Genomic DNA, 17288 nt, shown 5'->3' with positions numbered 1-17288 from the left:
ATCATCCTTCAGCTGGGCTCACAGGTATGATCATATGGTGGTTCAGAGTGAGTGATAAAGTAATAGCCACCTGCCACTCTAACCATAATTGATTCTTGGAAACTATGACTTTAAGCCACTGTTGCTTCAGTCTAGGAGGCCATGGTTCAAGAAGACTGGGGTTCCAGACACTGAAGTCTTATCCACAAGGGACACTCAACATACTTTTACATTTACGTATTCCATATGACTCGTGAATGTTTTCCACAGATAGGTTCATGTGCAGTACTTAAATCCCTAAACTCCAAACTCTAGCTAACTTCAACCTCTATTGAATTTCCAACCTACTTCCATCCCTGTGGATTCTAATAGTTCGAAGCTATTTGTGTAGCCATTTATTGAGTCGAGGAACACACAGGCCCTATTTTGGGCAATGGCTGTAGAGACACAATGAGGTATATAATCACTTTGTTCCTTCAGATATTACAGTTCCACGTGAAAAACTCAGTACTGGATTCATGTATTCACTGCAAAAATCCTATTTGTTTACCATCAGGTGAAATTTTCCATTTAAAAAAAAATATATGAAAGTAGTTGCTAACATTTTCATCATCGACATCATTTATCCACTATTCTAACTCCTATCTAGTACTTTTTCTCCAATCTAAACAGACAGATTTCAGAAACATCCTGTAACCCATTAAAAAAAGAAAAACAATCTACCTGATGAGGCTAGATAAGGGGTTGGCAAACTTTTCCTGTAAAGGGAAAAATAGCAAATACTTTTTGCTTTGCAGGTCCTATGTGATCTGTTGTAATTTCTCACTCTGCTATGTTAGCAGCCATGCAAACAGCCATGCAAAATAAGTAAAGAAAGGGGCATGGCAATGTTTCAATAAAACTTTATTTACAAAAACAGGCATAGGACGGGATTTAGCCTGTAAGCAATGGTTTGCCAACCCCTGGACTAGATAAACAAAATGCTCCTATTTATAGGAAATAGCAACGGATTCACTTACTTTGCTCTTTTGGCCATCTCATTTCCATCCCATCTGGGGCTGTATGGATAATTTTTTTGGGCCTGGGAATAAAGCTGTCCACTGTTGGTAAAGTGATAGACAGACTGGAATGTGAGAGTCGGCTGGTCTCGAGGGAAAAACAGGGGCAGGTCGACTGCAAAGACAAAAGAAAGGAAAAAAAGTTATGGTTTCAACGTATGGGTTAAACTTGAATGTTGGGTACAGGACTCTATCTGAACTACAAACGGTTTGAGATTTAGGTAAAACATATAGAGAGAGGGGCCAAGAAATACCAAAGTGCCTTCCCTGACTTCAAGGAGTTTACAATCTAGGCACATAAGTGAAAATCACACATAAAAATAAATTTAACCAATATGAGGCATGATGTGTGGCTGCTGCTATGAAATGGTCACAGAAGCTGGGCACTCCCAGCCATGTGAATTCCTCCTATGGCATTTACCTTGTCCAGTATTTAGTAGGGAAGTTAGTTGATTATTTTTTTTTAAAGTCTCTATTAAATCACAAACTCTTCAAAGGTCAGGCAGTATCTTCCTCATCTAGAATTTGATGGAGGGGGTGGGATGGAGGCTGTCCTTAAAAAATGGATTTGGAATGGGGAGCAGGAGGGGCAGGTGATAATCTTTATATTTTATAGGATATGGCCACTGGACTACCAGAAAAAATAAAGTTATCACTTTACTTCCAATCAAGCAGTGAATTCTGCTACTCAGCAGTTTGAAGCATCTCCAGATGTGTTACCACATATAGTTCCTAAACCAGTGGGGGCTCCTTAATGGAACGCCAACAGGGACTAATCTGAACACTGCATATGTCTACTGAGGGTAGCCTGATTCCAGTGTTTGCTGCTAACAAGTATTATGTGCTTTGTCTGTTCATTTTAGGGTCCTTTAACTCAATTTTTAAAAATAAAATGACTCCTTTTTAGTTTGAGGCAAAGCAACATTATAAACACAGACTGTTTCAGCAGCACATTCCTCAAGGCATATAATGTGTATTTGTATGAATGTTACCACTTCTAGGGCAAAGAACAGACAGGGACATCAATTTACGAAAATACGATAATGAGAAAAAATGTGTATAGAATTTCCTAGCTTTACAGAGTACTTTTATATACTTTATCTCATTTGATAGTTATAATTCCATGAAGGAGACATTATTTTTACCATGTGCATTTAGCAGACAGACAAACTTGAGACTCCAAGAGGTTTATTAACTTGCTCATGCCCCAGCTAGGTGGAGGTGGGGCTGGAATCTAGTCCCATGGTGTAAATCCTGAGCTCTCTCTAATGGGAGGCAATTCCCATTGCCTCCTGCTCTTAATGATACTGGTGCAACCTGCTCACAACACATTCATTGTGTCACGGTTACCATTCTCTGAAGTCTCTACTGTGAAGAACGTACAAGATTCATCTTTTTGGCTACACGAGGCAAATATATGAAAAGAAAATACATACTAGATAGCTACACATCTGTCACCATGCGGTGTAGGGTGACATTTGACTTGGGCTAGGCCCTCTAAGCATCCAAAATGATTTCATGAAGGAAAAGTCAGGTTTGCAGCAAACTTTTTAAAAAACCCAGAAAACAAGAAACAAAAAAAAAATTGTTCAGTGTCTTAGACCACTGCATATATTTGACTCTGACTCAGTGCTGCAGGGGGTTTCTACATATGAATCACCACAACCCAAGAAAAGTGGCAAGACTTTGAATGTCCACTCGTTAGTCACATTTTCCATGGGCCTCCGTGTGGTGCCAGCACATGCCTGTTTGTGCCAAAGCAGAGATTTAGTAACGTATAGGAAACAATACAAAATAGGAAAAACAAACTTAAATTAAAAATAATTTGATTCAGAAAGCCCCTTTGAGTCCCTTTATATTACAAAGCAGGATTTGTAACATCTTCAGTCATTTTGAATAAATATTGCTTTCTAAAATTAAGTTTATATCTTTTCTGATTACTCATTTCATCTCCTCTAATTTTAGAAAGCATGCCTATTTACACATACTTTAATTTGGCTTCAATTGTTTATATTACATATACATTTCCAAGTATAAAACGAGATTCACATTAACCCCCAAAGCAATCACCAACAGCACCGGTGAAAAGTATTTAACATGCATGAGCTTCCCTTAAAAAATGCAGTGATTTTTGAATAACAGAATTCAATGGCAATAATTTACCAATTTAAAGTAAGTATAGTCATATTTCGTATCAAAGTAATACAGAGAATACCACAGGCTTCATGATTGTCAAGCTATCAGCTTACTGGGCTTTGGAAAACGTTATATTTTTTGTTCCTGTTATTTTGTTTTGTAGAAAATGAGTTGCTGGTATTTTGACATGCTGAAAAATGATTTTCCCACCTAGTTCTGAACCATCCACTTTGACCCCCTAAATGCCCAATTAAGATCAGAAACAATTCAAAATGTGAATGTAAATTTATTTACCCAGGCAAGTGAATTGTTCTGATTTAAAAAAAAAAAAAAATTTCCAGCCAGCTATATGCTGATATGTACCGCGATTCCCAGAAAAAACAACACTGATTGCATGATTATTTCTCCATGGAGCTTTTTCTAAAAAAGTATAGTTGAAGCCAATATTAAAATCTGAACACAGTAGCTAGATGAACAGTGAAGCAGGAATGGTCAGAGTACTTGAGACATAAAATCGGTAATCCACATGAGAAAATAAAATTCAAAAAATATAATTATCTTGCTCAACTGAACTAAACCATACCCTGTCTGTATCGGTCAGGAATCAATAAAAGGATGGATTCTTTGAAAATGTTCTATGCATAAGGAGTTAATAACTAAAATATTTATGAAAATGCTTTGCATTTTTCTTGAAAGAATGTTTTGGATGGTACAAATTAGTCAAAATTTTAAAAAAACACAACAAAGTTTGTTTTCCTTATCTCCAAATGTTCTTCTCACTTAACACTTGCCTATAGGCTAACTCATGATTTTTTAAAAAGATTTCACGTTTAAGTAATCTCCGCACCCAACGTGGGGCTTGAACTCACAACCCTGAGATCAAGAGTCACATGCTCTACTGACTGAGCCAGGCAGGCACCCCTCACTCGTGATTTTCTGACGCATAGTAAAATAATGACGGCAAGCCTTTGCACAGCTAACTTGTTCTGAAGGTACTCCCAGGGCTCTATGCAGTTTGGGCTCATATTGGCTATATCGGAATTGAATATTTTAACTATTGGCTTCCTTTGAACCCAACCCACCTACCGGCTCAAGTTTGATTCCCAGGGTAGAACCCCTCCATTTGGTTCAGTTACTCGTCAGGATTAGTTGGACAACTGCTGCCTATTTCCTTCTTCCCGTATACAGAGACTGAATTTTGGTCAGCTCTCTAACCACGGAAAGGATGGCCCTCGCTTGTTCAGTATAATGTCAATAACCACTTTCCAAAGCATTGCTTTCTTCAAGAACTTGTTGAAACAAGTCACTGCCAAACACTTCCAATTCTGTACAACCTGAGCATTTCACAGGATTCATTCACAGGGCACCCCCTGCCAGAGCGCAGGAAGGCACCATGAGGCTCTGTACCAGCTTGCTTCATGGTGGATAGTCACTGCTGTGATGAGCTCCACTGCATACAGTCCCAGAGCTAGCGGTGTTCTCCAAGCGCCCGGCAGCCATGCGGCGTGGAGGGGGAGCTGAATATGCATCAGTAAATTTTTTGCTGCCTCTCTCCAAACCATGCTGGGGTTCACACGGGACAGATGCAGTTTCGCTTTCGCTAGTAAACAAGCGTTAAGTGTCCCCAAGTGCTCATCCTTTCACATAAGATGACTTCACTAAAGTTGCATCTGAATTCCTAAGCCTCTCTAGAAATCTGTCACTTCTCCAAAGACCTCCACGATGGAAGAATGACCTTGAACGGCCAAAGCGATGCCACACCATGTATGGGATCCATAGGACAGCTGCCAGATACTCACTCAGAACATTTCAGGCATAGGTCTAACAAGTTTGATTATATGACCTTTCCAGAAAAAAAAAACCCTAATTATGGCAAGATTAGGACAAGGTATACTAATAGCAAGTAATGATAACTAGCAGTCTGGCACAAAGGAAGGAGAGAGAATAATAAATATAAACAGACTTAGAAAATAAAAAATAATCTCAGCCTGGGGCCACTCAGCATAGAACAAAAAGCCCAGCCATCCCTCAAGCTATTACCATACTGTAAGTGACGTTCACTCCCCATCTTGGTTCACTCCCCACCTGGCAGACACTCTTGGTTCCCTACCAACAGCCATTCTCCATGGGCAGAGCCCTCCTCCCACTCTAGAGCCCAAAAGTGCTGGGTATTTGCTCTCTCAGCCTTCCATGAGACCAAGGCATAGAAATGTGACTCAGTCCTGCCAATGAGGCCCAAGGGGAAGTCAGCTAGGGGTCTTCTGAGAAATATTTTCCTCTCTGAGTAAAGACACGTGTAAGGAGAAGCCCCCGTTGCATTCGTGCCTAGATCTTATCATGTGAGATCTCGAGGCTTGGAGCTGTGCACCCCACCTTGTGACCATAAGGGGAAAGTCAGCCTGGCAACACTGAGCTGTTGAATTCATCAGCCCTGGAATGCCCAGCTCTGGAGCCCTTGCTATGTGAGACCGTTACAGGTCCTAACTACTTAAACTTCTTTTAATCGGGTCTCCTCAGACTTGCACTCAGAGGCATCTAAAGAAATGTTATTTCTTGCAGCTTCTGTTCAAGAAGGCAGGATAATTGGATAACCAATTTCAGAAGTATTTCCACCAAGCATGGTTGAAAACATTCAAGGCACATAAATAGGAAAGTTTTAGTTGTCAGGAAAATTCAGTTATGTGGGACAGTTCAATCCTTGAAAATGCCAAACAAATGAGGGGTTAACCATAATTGCTTCTCTGGGAGTCACATCATCAGATATTTTCATCCTTATTCACCAGTCAGCCATTACTTCATTTCGCCGAACCTTCCAAACGATATATTGCTGTGTCCTTGGGTTAGTAGGGAAGATACTCACGCCTTGGCTTCGTGGTGGTTACAGTTGTGTTTCCATTTTCAGTCCTCTGCAGACTCTCCAGTTCCTAGAAGCCTTATTAGCAGAGAGTCTTAACTCCATGTCGACTTGCTGAAAACTCCCCCTCCAACGATGACTCCATTTGAGGTCAACTCTTCCTAAAAGCATTTTGCTCACATCTCATTCCCAGGCTGCCCCCACAGTGAGCATACCAACCACCTAGGGAAGTCTGCCCTTTATTACTGGACCACCCCTTACTTACACCATCTTACTAACTACACACAAAACCCTTGAGACACATGGAATCTAACCACTAGAAAGTGAAACACCACACATCCAAAGGACTTGCCTACAAGAAATATAAGAGCAAAGTTTTCCAATTCAGAAGTATCCCCCTACTTAAGGCGTTAAAAATAGAACGGTATCTCCGCTTACCATCCCTGCCTTACCAGATTTTGTTGAACTGCCTTCAAATTTTCATTGCCTTTTGTAGATCTGACCAGGTAGACAGATTACTTTTGGGGTTTTAATCTTACCAAAATAAAGCCTGCAGATTCTTGAATTTTGCTGTCAATTCTAAACATTCTAATACGGTAGAGGACAGCATGGTATGGTGGAAAAAAGCACAGCCTCTGGAGTCAGATAAAAATGGGTTTAATTCCTAGCCCCACCATTTATTAGTGGTGAGGCCATAGGCAAAATACTTTAGCTCTGTAAATCCTGATGTTCTCATCTGCAAAATGAGGATAATTTTTAGCTCAGCACTGCTGACAGGACTGGACAAAAACAGGGCGGGTAATAAATAAATATGAATTCCCTTCCCCTTCCTTCTTTGTTTTGTTTTCAATCTGGCTTTATACACTGTCCCGTATATGCAAAATTTCTAACTAGAGCAGAAATGTTCACAGTGCTTAAGTTTTAACTACTTTGATGAATGAAACCTTCTAAACCTTGCACATACCTTCACATCCCAGTGTATAGTACACTGAAAATAGGTTAGCCTTTTCTTGATGACAGAAAACACACCAAAAACCCATTACACATGACGGCCTCCAGGGTTAAGGAAGATTTAGTTTGCCCTTTCCCAATGCCTCCTACACAAGGGCCACGCCTCCTCAACTGTCCACTGGTAAGAGGTGATGTGCTCTTAGAGCGGCACACGGAGGCCCCCAGGACTACCGCACTATGACATGCTCTCTGCCCCCTGATCGCAAACTGTCTCTACTTTGTTTCCTTTTTCCCCCTTTGCCACTTCTCATCAAGGCCCACTCTCAATGTCCTCTCTCTCTCTTCCCTCTTCTCTTTCTTCGTCTACTTCATTCCACGTGTGTGTCAGCCTCTGAAAAGTCGGGTCCAGCCGACCATCCATCCTGAGACCAGAACGCGGCACGGGGCAGGGGCTGCACTAACGGGAGGGAGGTGATGTGGTGTGGAGTCCCGGGGTGCCTTCCTCCAGCACCGCTCAGTGAGCATCTCCCCCTCCTTTTGTTTCTGTGTTTGTTTCCTTCCAGGTTTACGGCTGTCCCAGATAGTTGGGAGTTACAGGAAATCTGGTCTCTGCTTATATTTTGTTTAGCGTTTGCTTTTGAGGTACTTTATAGATACAAATGAATCATTCCAACACCCAGTGAGACATTCACATAAAATTGTAAGAAGAACCTCAGGATGAAAGGGATGCCATAGTGCTGGCCGGCGAAGAGCTGGGCTCTCTCACCCTGCCCACACAGACGAGCCCAGACTAAATACAGTAGGCTTCTCCTCCCACAAGATCAGAGGTTCAGAACTGGAAGTAAGCATCGGCATCACCGTGGAATCACATAGTGCGGCTATGTGAGCCCTGCCTCAGACCTCTCATTTTCGAAAATGCACCTTAAATGATTCTGATAGGTCTCCCCAGGAAAGAATCGCTCAGACTGTTAAGCTGCTAAGGGTAGGGGCCAGGGATTAGCTATCTCAGTATTCCTAGTATTCGGAACAGGTTGTGACATAGGAGAGACTCTTAATAGATGCTTGTTGAAGTACCGGAAAGGGGCATGTAAGGGAACTGCAAATTAAAACCTCAAAGAGATCCCGTTTCATACCCATTAGATGGACAAACATTTTAAAACCCAACAATGCTCAAGTGTTGTCAAGGTGGTGGGAATTCTCATTCACGAATGAGAATATAAATTTCTATAACCTCTTGTACAATAAAAGTAAAGATGTACATACTTCAAGACTCAGCAATTCCACTCCTAAAATATTATCACCTGTGCATAAGAAGGCACATAGGAGAAAGTTTGCTACAGCATTCTTTGTGGTAGCAGAAATTGGAAACGTGAAGTATCCAGCAACACGAGATTAGATCAATACATTGTCCTATGTTCTTCAGTGGAATACCCTATAGCATTTACATTCAATTCAGAAAAGCATTTCCTTGGGGCGCCTGGGTGGCTCAGTGGGTTTAAGCGTCCGACTTCAGCTCAGGTCATGATCTTGCAGTTCGTGAGCTCGAGCCCCATGTCGGGCTCTGTGCCGACAGCTCAGAGCTTGGAGCCCGCTTCGGATTCTGTATCTCCCCCTCTCTCTGCCCCTCCCCTGCTCATGCTCTGTCTCTCTCTCTCTCTCTCTCTCTCTCTCTCAAAAATAAACATTAAGAAAAAAAAAACCATTTTCTCAGGCCTGGCTCCTTGTTCAATCCCTCAACTATCTCTTGCTTCTGTGACACAGTCCAAGTCCCCACCTTCTTGCAGGAAGCCTTTCTTGCCTGCTCTGTCCCTCAGTGATTTCTCCATCCTCCGTGGCCATGTAATCGAGCTGTAGCTGACCTGCTAATAATTCAGTGTACTTGTTATTTTATATCCTCCACACATGTAACACTGGGCTGGACACAGTAGTTAGTTGATACATAACCAGTGACTGACTGGCATAGATCATGAAAGTGAAGAAATGTTGATTGCACTAGATGTATAAAAAAGGAAACATGTTTTTATGAGACGCAGAAAGAAATCAAGCAACAGAGAACATCAAAAGTAGCATTTAATACTGCTTTAACTTTTTTTTTCTCAATTTTTTAAAATGTTTATTTAATTTTGAGGGAGAGAGAGAAGAGGGGAGGGGCAGAGGAGGCCAGCAGAGTATCTGACACAGGCTCTGTGCTGACTGACAGCAGGGAGCCTGATGCGAGTGCAACTGAGCCACCCAGGCGCCCCTGTTTTAACTTCTATCTTTAAAAGAACTTAGTCACAATAAATTCCTGGCCTGGGAGGATTAAAAAAGAAACCTGGCTACATTAGGGAAGAATATGATGAAGAGAATCCTTAAAGAAGTTAAAATGTACTCAAATGCAAAGGTGTTGGCACTTAAAAACTAGGCAAAGTCTTTAAAGATGTTTTAATTTTAATTTTAAAATTAATTGCAAATTAATTTTAATTTTAAAGATTTTTTAAAACCTTTTTATGTTTATTTATTTTTGAGAGAGAGAGAGCAAGGGAGAGAGAGAGAGTGAGTGCACGTGCATGCACAAGTGGGGTAGGGGCAGAGAGAGAGGGAGACACAGAGTCCGCAGCCGGCTCCAGGCTCTGAGCTGTCGGCACAGAGCCGGACGCAGGGCTTGAACTCATAAACCGTGAGCAAGACTAAGCCGAAGTTGGACGTTTAACTGACTGAGCCACCCAGGCACCCCTGTAAGGTTTTAATTTTAAAAACTCACGGACACAGTACCAAATGTAGATGATTAGAAGAAAAAGGATACATTTAAAATAGTTAAAGTAGAGGGACTGACACTGGTCAGTTTAAGTTCCAGTCTTGAAAAATCGGAACATGCTGCCAGGTACAAATCTGCAAGTACTGTGACTGTGCCACAGCGGATGACTCATGTAGTTTTATGAAGGAAAAAAAAGTCTGAAACTAACCTCATCTTATTTTATTTTATAAAAAAGCCAAAGCCAGAGAGAATATGGGGGAGGAGCAGAGAGAGAGGGAGAATCCCAAGCAGGCTAGGCACTGTGAGCCCAAAGCCCGACCCAGGGCTCAAACCCATGAACTGTGAGATCATGACCTGAACCAAAATCAAGAGTCAGATGCTCAACTGACTGAGCCACCCACGCGCCCCTAATCTCGTTTTCTTAAAGGATCTAATTATGAGCTTTATACTCTAGAGAAAACAGCAACAAGTATCCAATTTGACAGGAATTTCTGGAGCATTTACTATGAGCCAGCTCTGGGAGGCCACGGTGACCAAAGCTGGGTCCTCCTTGTGACAGTGGCAGCATGCCCTTGACTCTCACTGTTCTCAGGAAGGGAGATGGTGATGAGAGCTATAGTAGAGGTAGTAACCACCATGGGGTATGTGTTGGAAAGAGAAGCTCTATTCCAGAAGGCTTAGTAGATGGGCAGGGCCTTGAAAGACAAGTGGGATTCTGACAGGCAGGTGCAGCAGGGGGATTTTGACTGGGAGGGGGAACTGAGGGGATGCCAGGCAGAGGGAACAGTATTGAGCAGTCAGAACAGAGAAGAGTGAGGGAATGAGGGGTGGTCAGGGTAAAGGGAAGACAGGCCTGGAGGACAGCATGCCGGTGCAGAGGGGCTCTGGATCAAGATGGCAAGCTGTGGAGAGTTGTAAACACAAAGCAAAGAAGTGTGGACACTTTTCTATGAGCAGTGTTAGCCTTGAACATTCCTAGGGGAAATATCCCATACCACCCATGCCAGTGGGTCAGAAGTTTTCCCATAATTTAAATAACCCCAGCATAGGAGGGCCTGGGTGGCTCAGGCGGTTAGGCATCCGACTTGGGCTCGGGTCATGAACTCACAGTTCGTGAGTTCAAGCCCCACGTCAGGCTTGGTGCTGACAGTTCGGAGCCTGCTTGGAATTCTGTGTCTCCTTCTCTCTCTGCCCTCCCCTGCTCACGCTCTCTTTCTCAAAAATAAATAATAAAAAAAAATAATAAGTACCCCCAGCATAGTATAAATCCTCCAGAATGGAGAGTATAATACACAAATCAAGAATAAATTTTATTTCTTCTTAGAAGAGAGCTGTCATGTACTCCTCAGTATGGGGATTGATTCCTCTTTATAAAACCTCTTAAAACTTACTTGTGCATCCTTTATAGTCACAGGAGGCTCTGAAGGAAAAGGCTGATGGTAATGGACTATTGGCCATTTATGGGAGTCCTCCATTTTCTCTCAAACAACTCTGACTTCCTATATGGACAATCCATACAGTAGGGCCTAAGATTTGGTACTGGATTTAAGATTGGGATGGGAATAGTTGAAGTCAAATATCTGACCATGTTGGAAACCATGCCCCTCAAGAGTGACTATGTGCTTCCTTGTAAGATGGGGCAGAAGCTTGGGTCACCATGTCATTCTGCTCTACAGAAACCTCCACTTGCCTATTTTTATTTGTGTATTGCACTTTCCCAGCATTCTCCACTACAGATTTATATTGTGCTAGGATGTTAAAATTACAGGAGAATGTCTGACCCGCTAGATTTGGTGCTATGGGGTATTTTCCCTGGAAATGTTCAAACATAAGCCACTGCATTCTTGGGTTGCTGTTGGTTCAGTTCTGTCTGGTGAGAAGGACAGGAAATTGCTTATCTAGGTGAAGTTGAAGGTTCAGGTGAAGAAGGCACGTGTTCTGTATGTGGTGAACCAGCCTCTATTAGTAGCTGTACAATTTTGGCATATTAACTGGTCCCTCCGAGCCTCTCTCCTTATCTACCAAACAAGAAAAACTCTAACCTCTGGGTTGGAAATAAAGCATGCAGCACAGCAGCTGGCACATAGGAAGCGCTTGATAAATACAGGTTGGAGCCTAAAAGGAATCGAGAACAGGAAAGTATACGATCTTTGGAATTTGACAGATCTGGGCTTGATTTCTACTTTCCCAGTTACACCATGGGTGCCCTCAGGCAATTTACTGAACTCCCTGAGCCTAGGTTTCCTGATCTTTAAAATGGGATAATACCTACCTTGCAAGACTTTTGAGTGGTTTACATGATATAATAAATATATACGGAATACTTGCCACATAGAAGACATCCATAAATGAGACCTATGATTACTCACCTTTTCCTTAGAAGCAATTAAAAAAAACCAAACAAACCTGAGTCTATAGAATTCCTTTTCCAACTGGACTTTCAGCTGAGAAAATACAACCTATAGATTAAAAGTAGCCAAATTCTTTCAGGTAAGCTTCCAACTTAGTTCTGCCACTATTTATATTTGAGGCAAATTCAGGAGTCCTTAGGAACTCTTCATTTTGAATTCCACAATCTCCTTCCTTCAAAAAAAAAAAAAAAATCTGGAGAATCTAAGGTCAAATGGGGTTTTGCAGCAAAAGTTGACCACGGACCAGAGAACAGCGAAAGAGGGAAGAAAGAGGGAGGAAGCCTGAAGAAAACTTGGCCAGACGGTTTTCTTTTGTGCTTGGATACTCTTTATTCTCATAGGTGCTTCCTGTAAGTTAAAGGCTTTTTTATTTTCTTGCTAAACTATTCATGAGTGGTTTTGCTCTTTGGGGAAAAGAAAAAAAAGGAAAAAAAAAAAAGATCAGAAATATAACCAGTCTTCATATATTTAGAGATTATATTTGGTCTGTGAATTTCCAAGTTTTTGTTTAGTGGTTATCGTTTTGGGCCCAGCTCCTAGGTCATTATTTCTTCTGTGAGAATTGGTGGGGGAGACAGTAGGGGAACGGAAACAAATTCTTCCTTGATAGCAGTTCTAATTAGGAATTTCATCTGAGAAGAAGGTATGATTGCCATCTAAAACATCTAAAATGATGTTTTTAAGTGGTCCTATTCTCCTATCTAATGACTTCAAAGAGAGGAACTATGTAAACAGAGGTGATCATGTGGAGGCAAGACCTCAAGTGAGTTGCTTGGACAGTACATTCAAACTTAAAGGAATAAGGTAATTTTCAAGCAAAGGTACTAGAGCCATGTTACCTAAGGAAGACAAGCATATTCACATGCAAGCTGAGGGTTTTTTCTTGGAAGCTCCAAAACTTTCTTCCTTTTTACTGATTTGATAGGAACCTTTCTAAAGTAGACTTCACATTTACTTCTCTCATATCCCTTTCTAAATGACTCAAAGTGAAAATTATAAATATCAACTCTTAGAGTGGACTGTATATATGGTCATGACATCACACCAGCCCCTACACTAATTGGTATCTGTCACCTGCATTTCTTGGTTCCCTCCACCCCTACCTCCTAGCTCGGGCTATTTCGTTTGTACATCTATATGCTACAGACTGTCTATGGGCAGTTAGGCTGCTAGGGACTTGGGAACTAGCATACCAGCTTATTACAAGGGATAAGAGCCAGGCCTGGAAGGCTCTTTGTGAGTAAAATACACAGACTTTGTGACCCCTCTTTAGCCAACTCCCTTCCTCTCGGCTATGTTTTGACAGGTGTGCTCACAGGGTAGAGCTGAGCTGCAGATAGGTGAGATATTTACTTTAAAATCTCCATGTCTTGTCAAATAGAGGACACACTCGTTAAACAACAGTACAGAAAGGGGTCTTGGGAATCATCTATGCAGGTGATAACTGAGCAGCCTGCAGTATAGAGGGGTAACTGCTTGAGCAGCCACACTGAGGACGGACCCCACATCCAGCAAGCCACACATTACTGTGTGTGCCACTTACAACCTGGTGCATCTCCCAGTAGGTGCTTTTACAGTAGTTAAGACTTTGGGTTCTTCATTACCCCAGCTCGGAAAAATCTCTTGCTACAGACAACAGTTAGGCGTAGGCAGTCTTTTGTTTTTGTGGTGGTTTTTTGTTTTGTATCTCATTCTAATAAATAAATAAATATATATATTAATTTTTTTTTAATGTTTATTTGTTTTTGAGAGAGAGAGAGAGAGAGAGAGACAGAGTGTGGGGGGGTGGGGTGGGAGGGGCAGAGAGATACGGAGACCCAGACCTCGGAGCAGGCTCCAGGCTCTGAGCCATCAGCACAGAGCCCGATGTGGGGTTCGAACCCATGAACTGCGAGATCATGACCTGAGTCAAAGTCGGATGCTTAACTGACTGAGCCATCCAGGCGTTCCTAAATAAATATATTTATGCTAAGAATGCTAAGAAACAGGAAGGAAATTAACATTTATTGAATGCCTACAACTTGTGCCACACGATTCTCTCTTGCCCCTTGTCCCCAGGGAACAAGCCTGTCCCTGGGGCAAGCATGAGAACTTGCTTGCAGCCATGAAGAAGACGGGCTACTCCCAGCCCAGCTGGGTCTAGAGTCCATGTTTCTTCCACTGCAAGGGCTACAGATTATATTTACTGCTTGTTTCTGACATTCTGGAAGGAGTTTCTCCTCAGGGCCATTTTGGCTCATCTGCCATCTCAGCCAGGGGTGGCTATTGGCAAGCAACTTCTCAGGCCATTGATCAAGAAAGTGTGCAAGAAAGGAAGAAGAGAGACTGGCATGCACAGTCACAACAGACCTAGAGGCGGAATAGGAAGTGTTTGTCTTTCAGACCTTAAAAATTATTCTCAAGGGTACAACGATCTCAGGCTTTCATGGATTTTTATTTTTGACGTTTCAATCTCCTTGTTTTCTTCCTTTTGACTGGGAAAGCATTTTATGTTCATATCTATGGGGTTTTAATGGTATCTGACATTGTTACTCATTTCTGTTCTTCTCCCATGGTTTCCATAACACTGTATTGATCTGCTACTTCCTTTCCTTTTAAAATGTTTACTGCCTTTTCTCTGTCTGCTTAACAGCCCCTCATTCCCAAAGCTCAACTGAGGGGCTTGTTAACCCTGAAGGTGTGGCCCTCAGTCTTCCTCCTTTAGAAAGCTGCAGAAAAGTCTCATTTATTGATACCCTCTGATGACTTCAAAATCTCCATATTGTTCCCTGACTGCTCACCTGCACTTCAGTCTGATAATTCCAGACGCCTGCTGGATGTCGGAACAGAAGTTTTATGGCTTAAATATGTTTTCACATATACCGTCTCACGTGTACTTTTTAAGCTGGGCATATAACTCCATTTATAGGTCAGAACACGGCCACTTGGAAACAGAAAGCAGTCTGTTTAGAATTCCAGTTATAGGACGGAGCTGGACCTCAAATTCAGGCCTTCAGGTTCTGAACCCAGTGGTCTTGATGCCATTAGGATGTTCTGCTGTCGACTGGGGAAGAATCATACCACACATGTGAAACAAAAGCCACTGCATGCTCCTCATTCACTCGCGTCCAGGTTGGGTCTGATATTCCACCCATATTCTGTCACCCGAGACTCTTTATTCTGTTTCCATCTCTGGAGAGCCTCACCGTTGACAGCGTATACTGTAGAGGACTGTCCACAAGGCACGGTACTATCGAGAGGGGACAGGAGAGGGCCGGGGGCCATGTCTACTCCCAACGTGGACAAACACAAGTGGGCATATATATTAAAAAACAGCACCCCACTTTACACAGCTGAATACACTTTGTATTAGGCCTCCCATGCCCACCAATTTAGGTCTGCTGCAAATACTCATCATTCATACCTGAAGTCATTCACTATGCTTTCTCTGCCTCCAGGAATCGCTTTTCTGCCTGTCCTACACAGTGATGCCAGCTTAATTACCTTAATTCCACCCCTTGTTCTAGCCCATGGGGACTAACCAAGGTCTCTTGGATAAAAATAGAATTTTTGAATGCTACTGGGGAGCAGCTCAGATGAGGCCTATCTAGCTGTTCCTCCTAAAGAAGGCATGGGACGGCCATCAGCTTCTGGTTAAAACACTGAGACCTGAAAGTTGAAACTCATATACACAGAGCATTTAAGGACAGATGAAAAGAACCAGATAGGAATAAAAAAGAGAGGGAAGTTCCAAAGAGCTTTAAAACAAAGTGCCTTAAACCTGGTCACACCTCGGCAGAGCCTGACGTGGACTCAACAGTCAGCCCCTTCTCGCTGAGCCCGCCTGCTGCCCTTACAATGTAACAGCTCTTCTAACCTGCTCCCCTCTTATTCAGAACCCCTTCCCAGCACTCTGTGTGATGGAAAACGCTCTGTTTCTATCAGCCGAGTGGCTCACTTGAGGTATACCATTAATTGGTTCCATGGAAAAACAGGTTTGAGTCTTTAAATGTTCAACTTACTAAGTTATCACTCAACCAATCTTAGCTCATGGGAAAGTGAAATGGAAATCTGCAAAGGAGTGTGTGAGCAGGCCCCAATATGGCTTCAGAGGAGGGGTGTGGGAATCCCAGGTCTAGACGAATGCTGTAACAAGTGGTGGCGTATCTCATACACACACGTGCGCATGCACACATGCACACACACACTGCTATCTAAGTTTACACCTTTGTGTATGTGTGTGTATTTGGTTTAAGCAGCAGGACAATTTCAGACTTGTACAAAAAGAGGTGGGAGAGCTTCTTGTCTGAACCTCAGAGACAGTGACCATGGCATTCCTGACCATGGGACTGGTCCTGGCCAGTAGGAGTTAAGGCATCTTTTAGGATAGTACCACCTATGGCGTTTTAATGATTAAAAAAAAAATCAGTTATGATTTGGTATGAGAGTAGGACCAAATGCATTATTATTAGTCAAATAAGGAAAGAGTATGTGAGTTTGTACATTGATTTATCAAGTGTCTGAGCTGCCCTAACTCCTACGCTAAGGGGATTTCGAGACGAAAGAGAAATGATCTCTGCCCTAAAAAGTTCATCACTGGGAAAGGTCAGTAAACCAAGTGGTCACAATATAGTGTGAGAAGTCTGAAGTAGGAGGCTGCATTACATGGTCTGGAGTTCAGATGAAGAGACTCTAGATGAACTACCTGCTACTCAGGCTTTGTTTTCTTTTTGCCTCAAAATGCGCCATCTTTCTTTAGCAGATAATAAAAAGTAAAGCAAGAGACCGATGGCTTGGCTTTGCTGACATGCATCCCTGCTGAATTGTGCTGAGGTTTCTGGTGGACTAAACCTCAGGTCCAGGGACAACTCAATTTTACTTCTCAAGCTGCCTGTTCACCTGGCCATGGCAGAGAAACAAGGTGTGAACCCTTCAGTGGCTCTGAGGGGCACTCGGGCAGGAGAGTGAGGGGTGCCAGCTCAGTGTACTACTCTTGTCTATATATTTTGCTCATGAGCGGCCAGACTCTATGGCCAAGAAATCCTGGGGTTAAACAGGCTGTGCTGGTCATTGGGACCTGCAGGACCAGATCAGGGTGACAGGCCATGGAGCCTTATCTGAGGAGTGGGTGTTTCTGTCTCAGGGCTCAGGCTGAGGTAGGAATGCTGTAGAGCATTCCCGTG

The 17288-nt window shown here is 42.6% G+C and overlaps 1 protein-coding gene across 7 annotated transcripts in view; it reads right to left on the bottom strand.

The window, feature by feature from the left end:
• BABAM2 (BRISC and BRCA1 A complex member 2) overlaps positions 1-17288 on the bottom strand; it is a 399928-nt gene that overhangs the window by 31135 nt on the left and 351505 nt on the right. For all 7 annotated transcript variants that reach the window (XR_013554787.2, XR_013554788.2, XM_060651493.3 and 4 more), the window contains one exon: positions 999-1152. Coding sequence is in view for 5 of the 7 variants with exons in the window: in XM_060651493.3 (XP_060507476.2) it covers positions 999-1152 (154 nt within the window). In the remaining 2 variants the exon portion in view is untranslated. The remainder of the gene's footprint in view (positions 1-998; positions 1153-17288) is intronic.

This window comes from Panthera onca, chromosome A3 (assembly GCF_046562875.1).
Source record: "Panthera onca isolate mPanOnc1 chromosome A3, mPanOnc1 haplotype 2, whole genome shotgun sequence".
In the NCBI taxonomy this organism is placed as follows: domain Eukaryota; kingdom Metazoa; phylum Chordata; class Mammalia; order Carnivora; family Felidae; genus Panthera; species Panthera onca.
The sequence above is the reverse complement of the archived record's forward strand: the minus strand, read 5'-3'. Positions and strand labels throughout refer to the sequence as shown.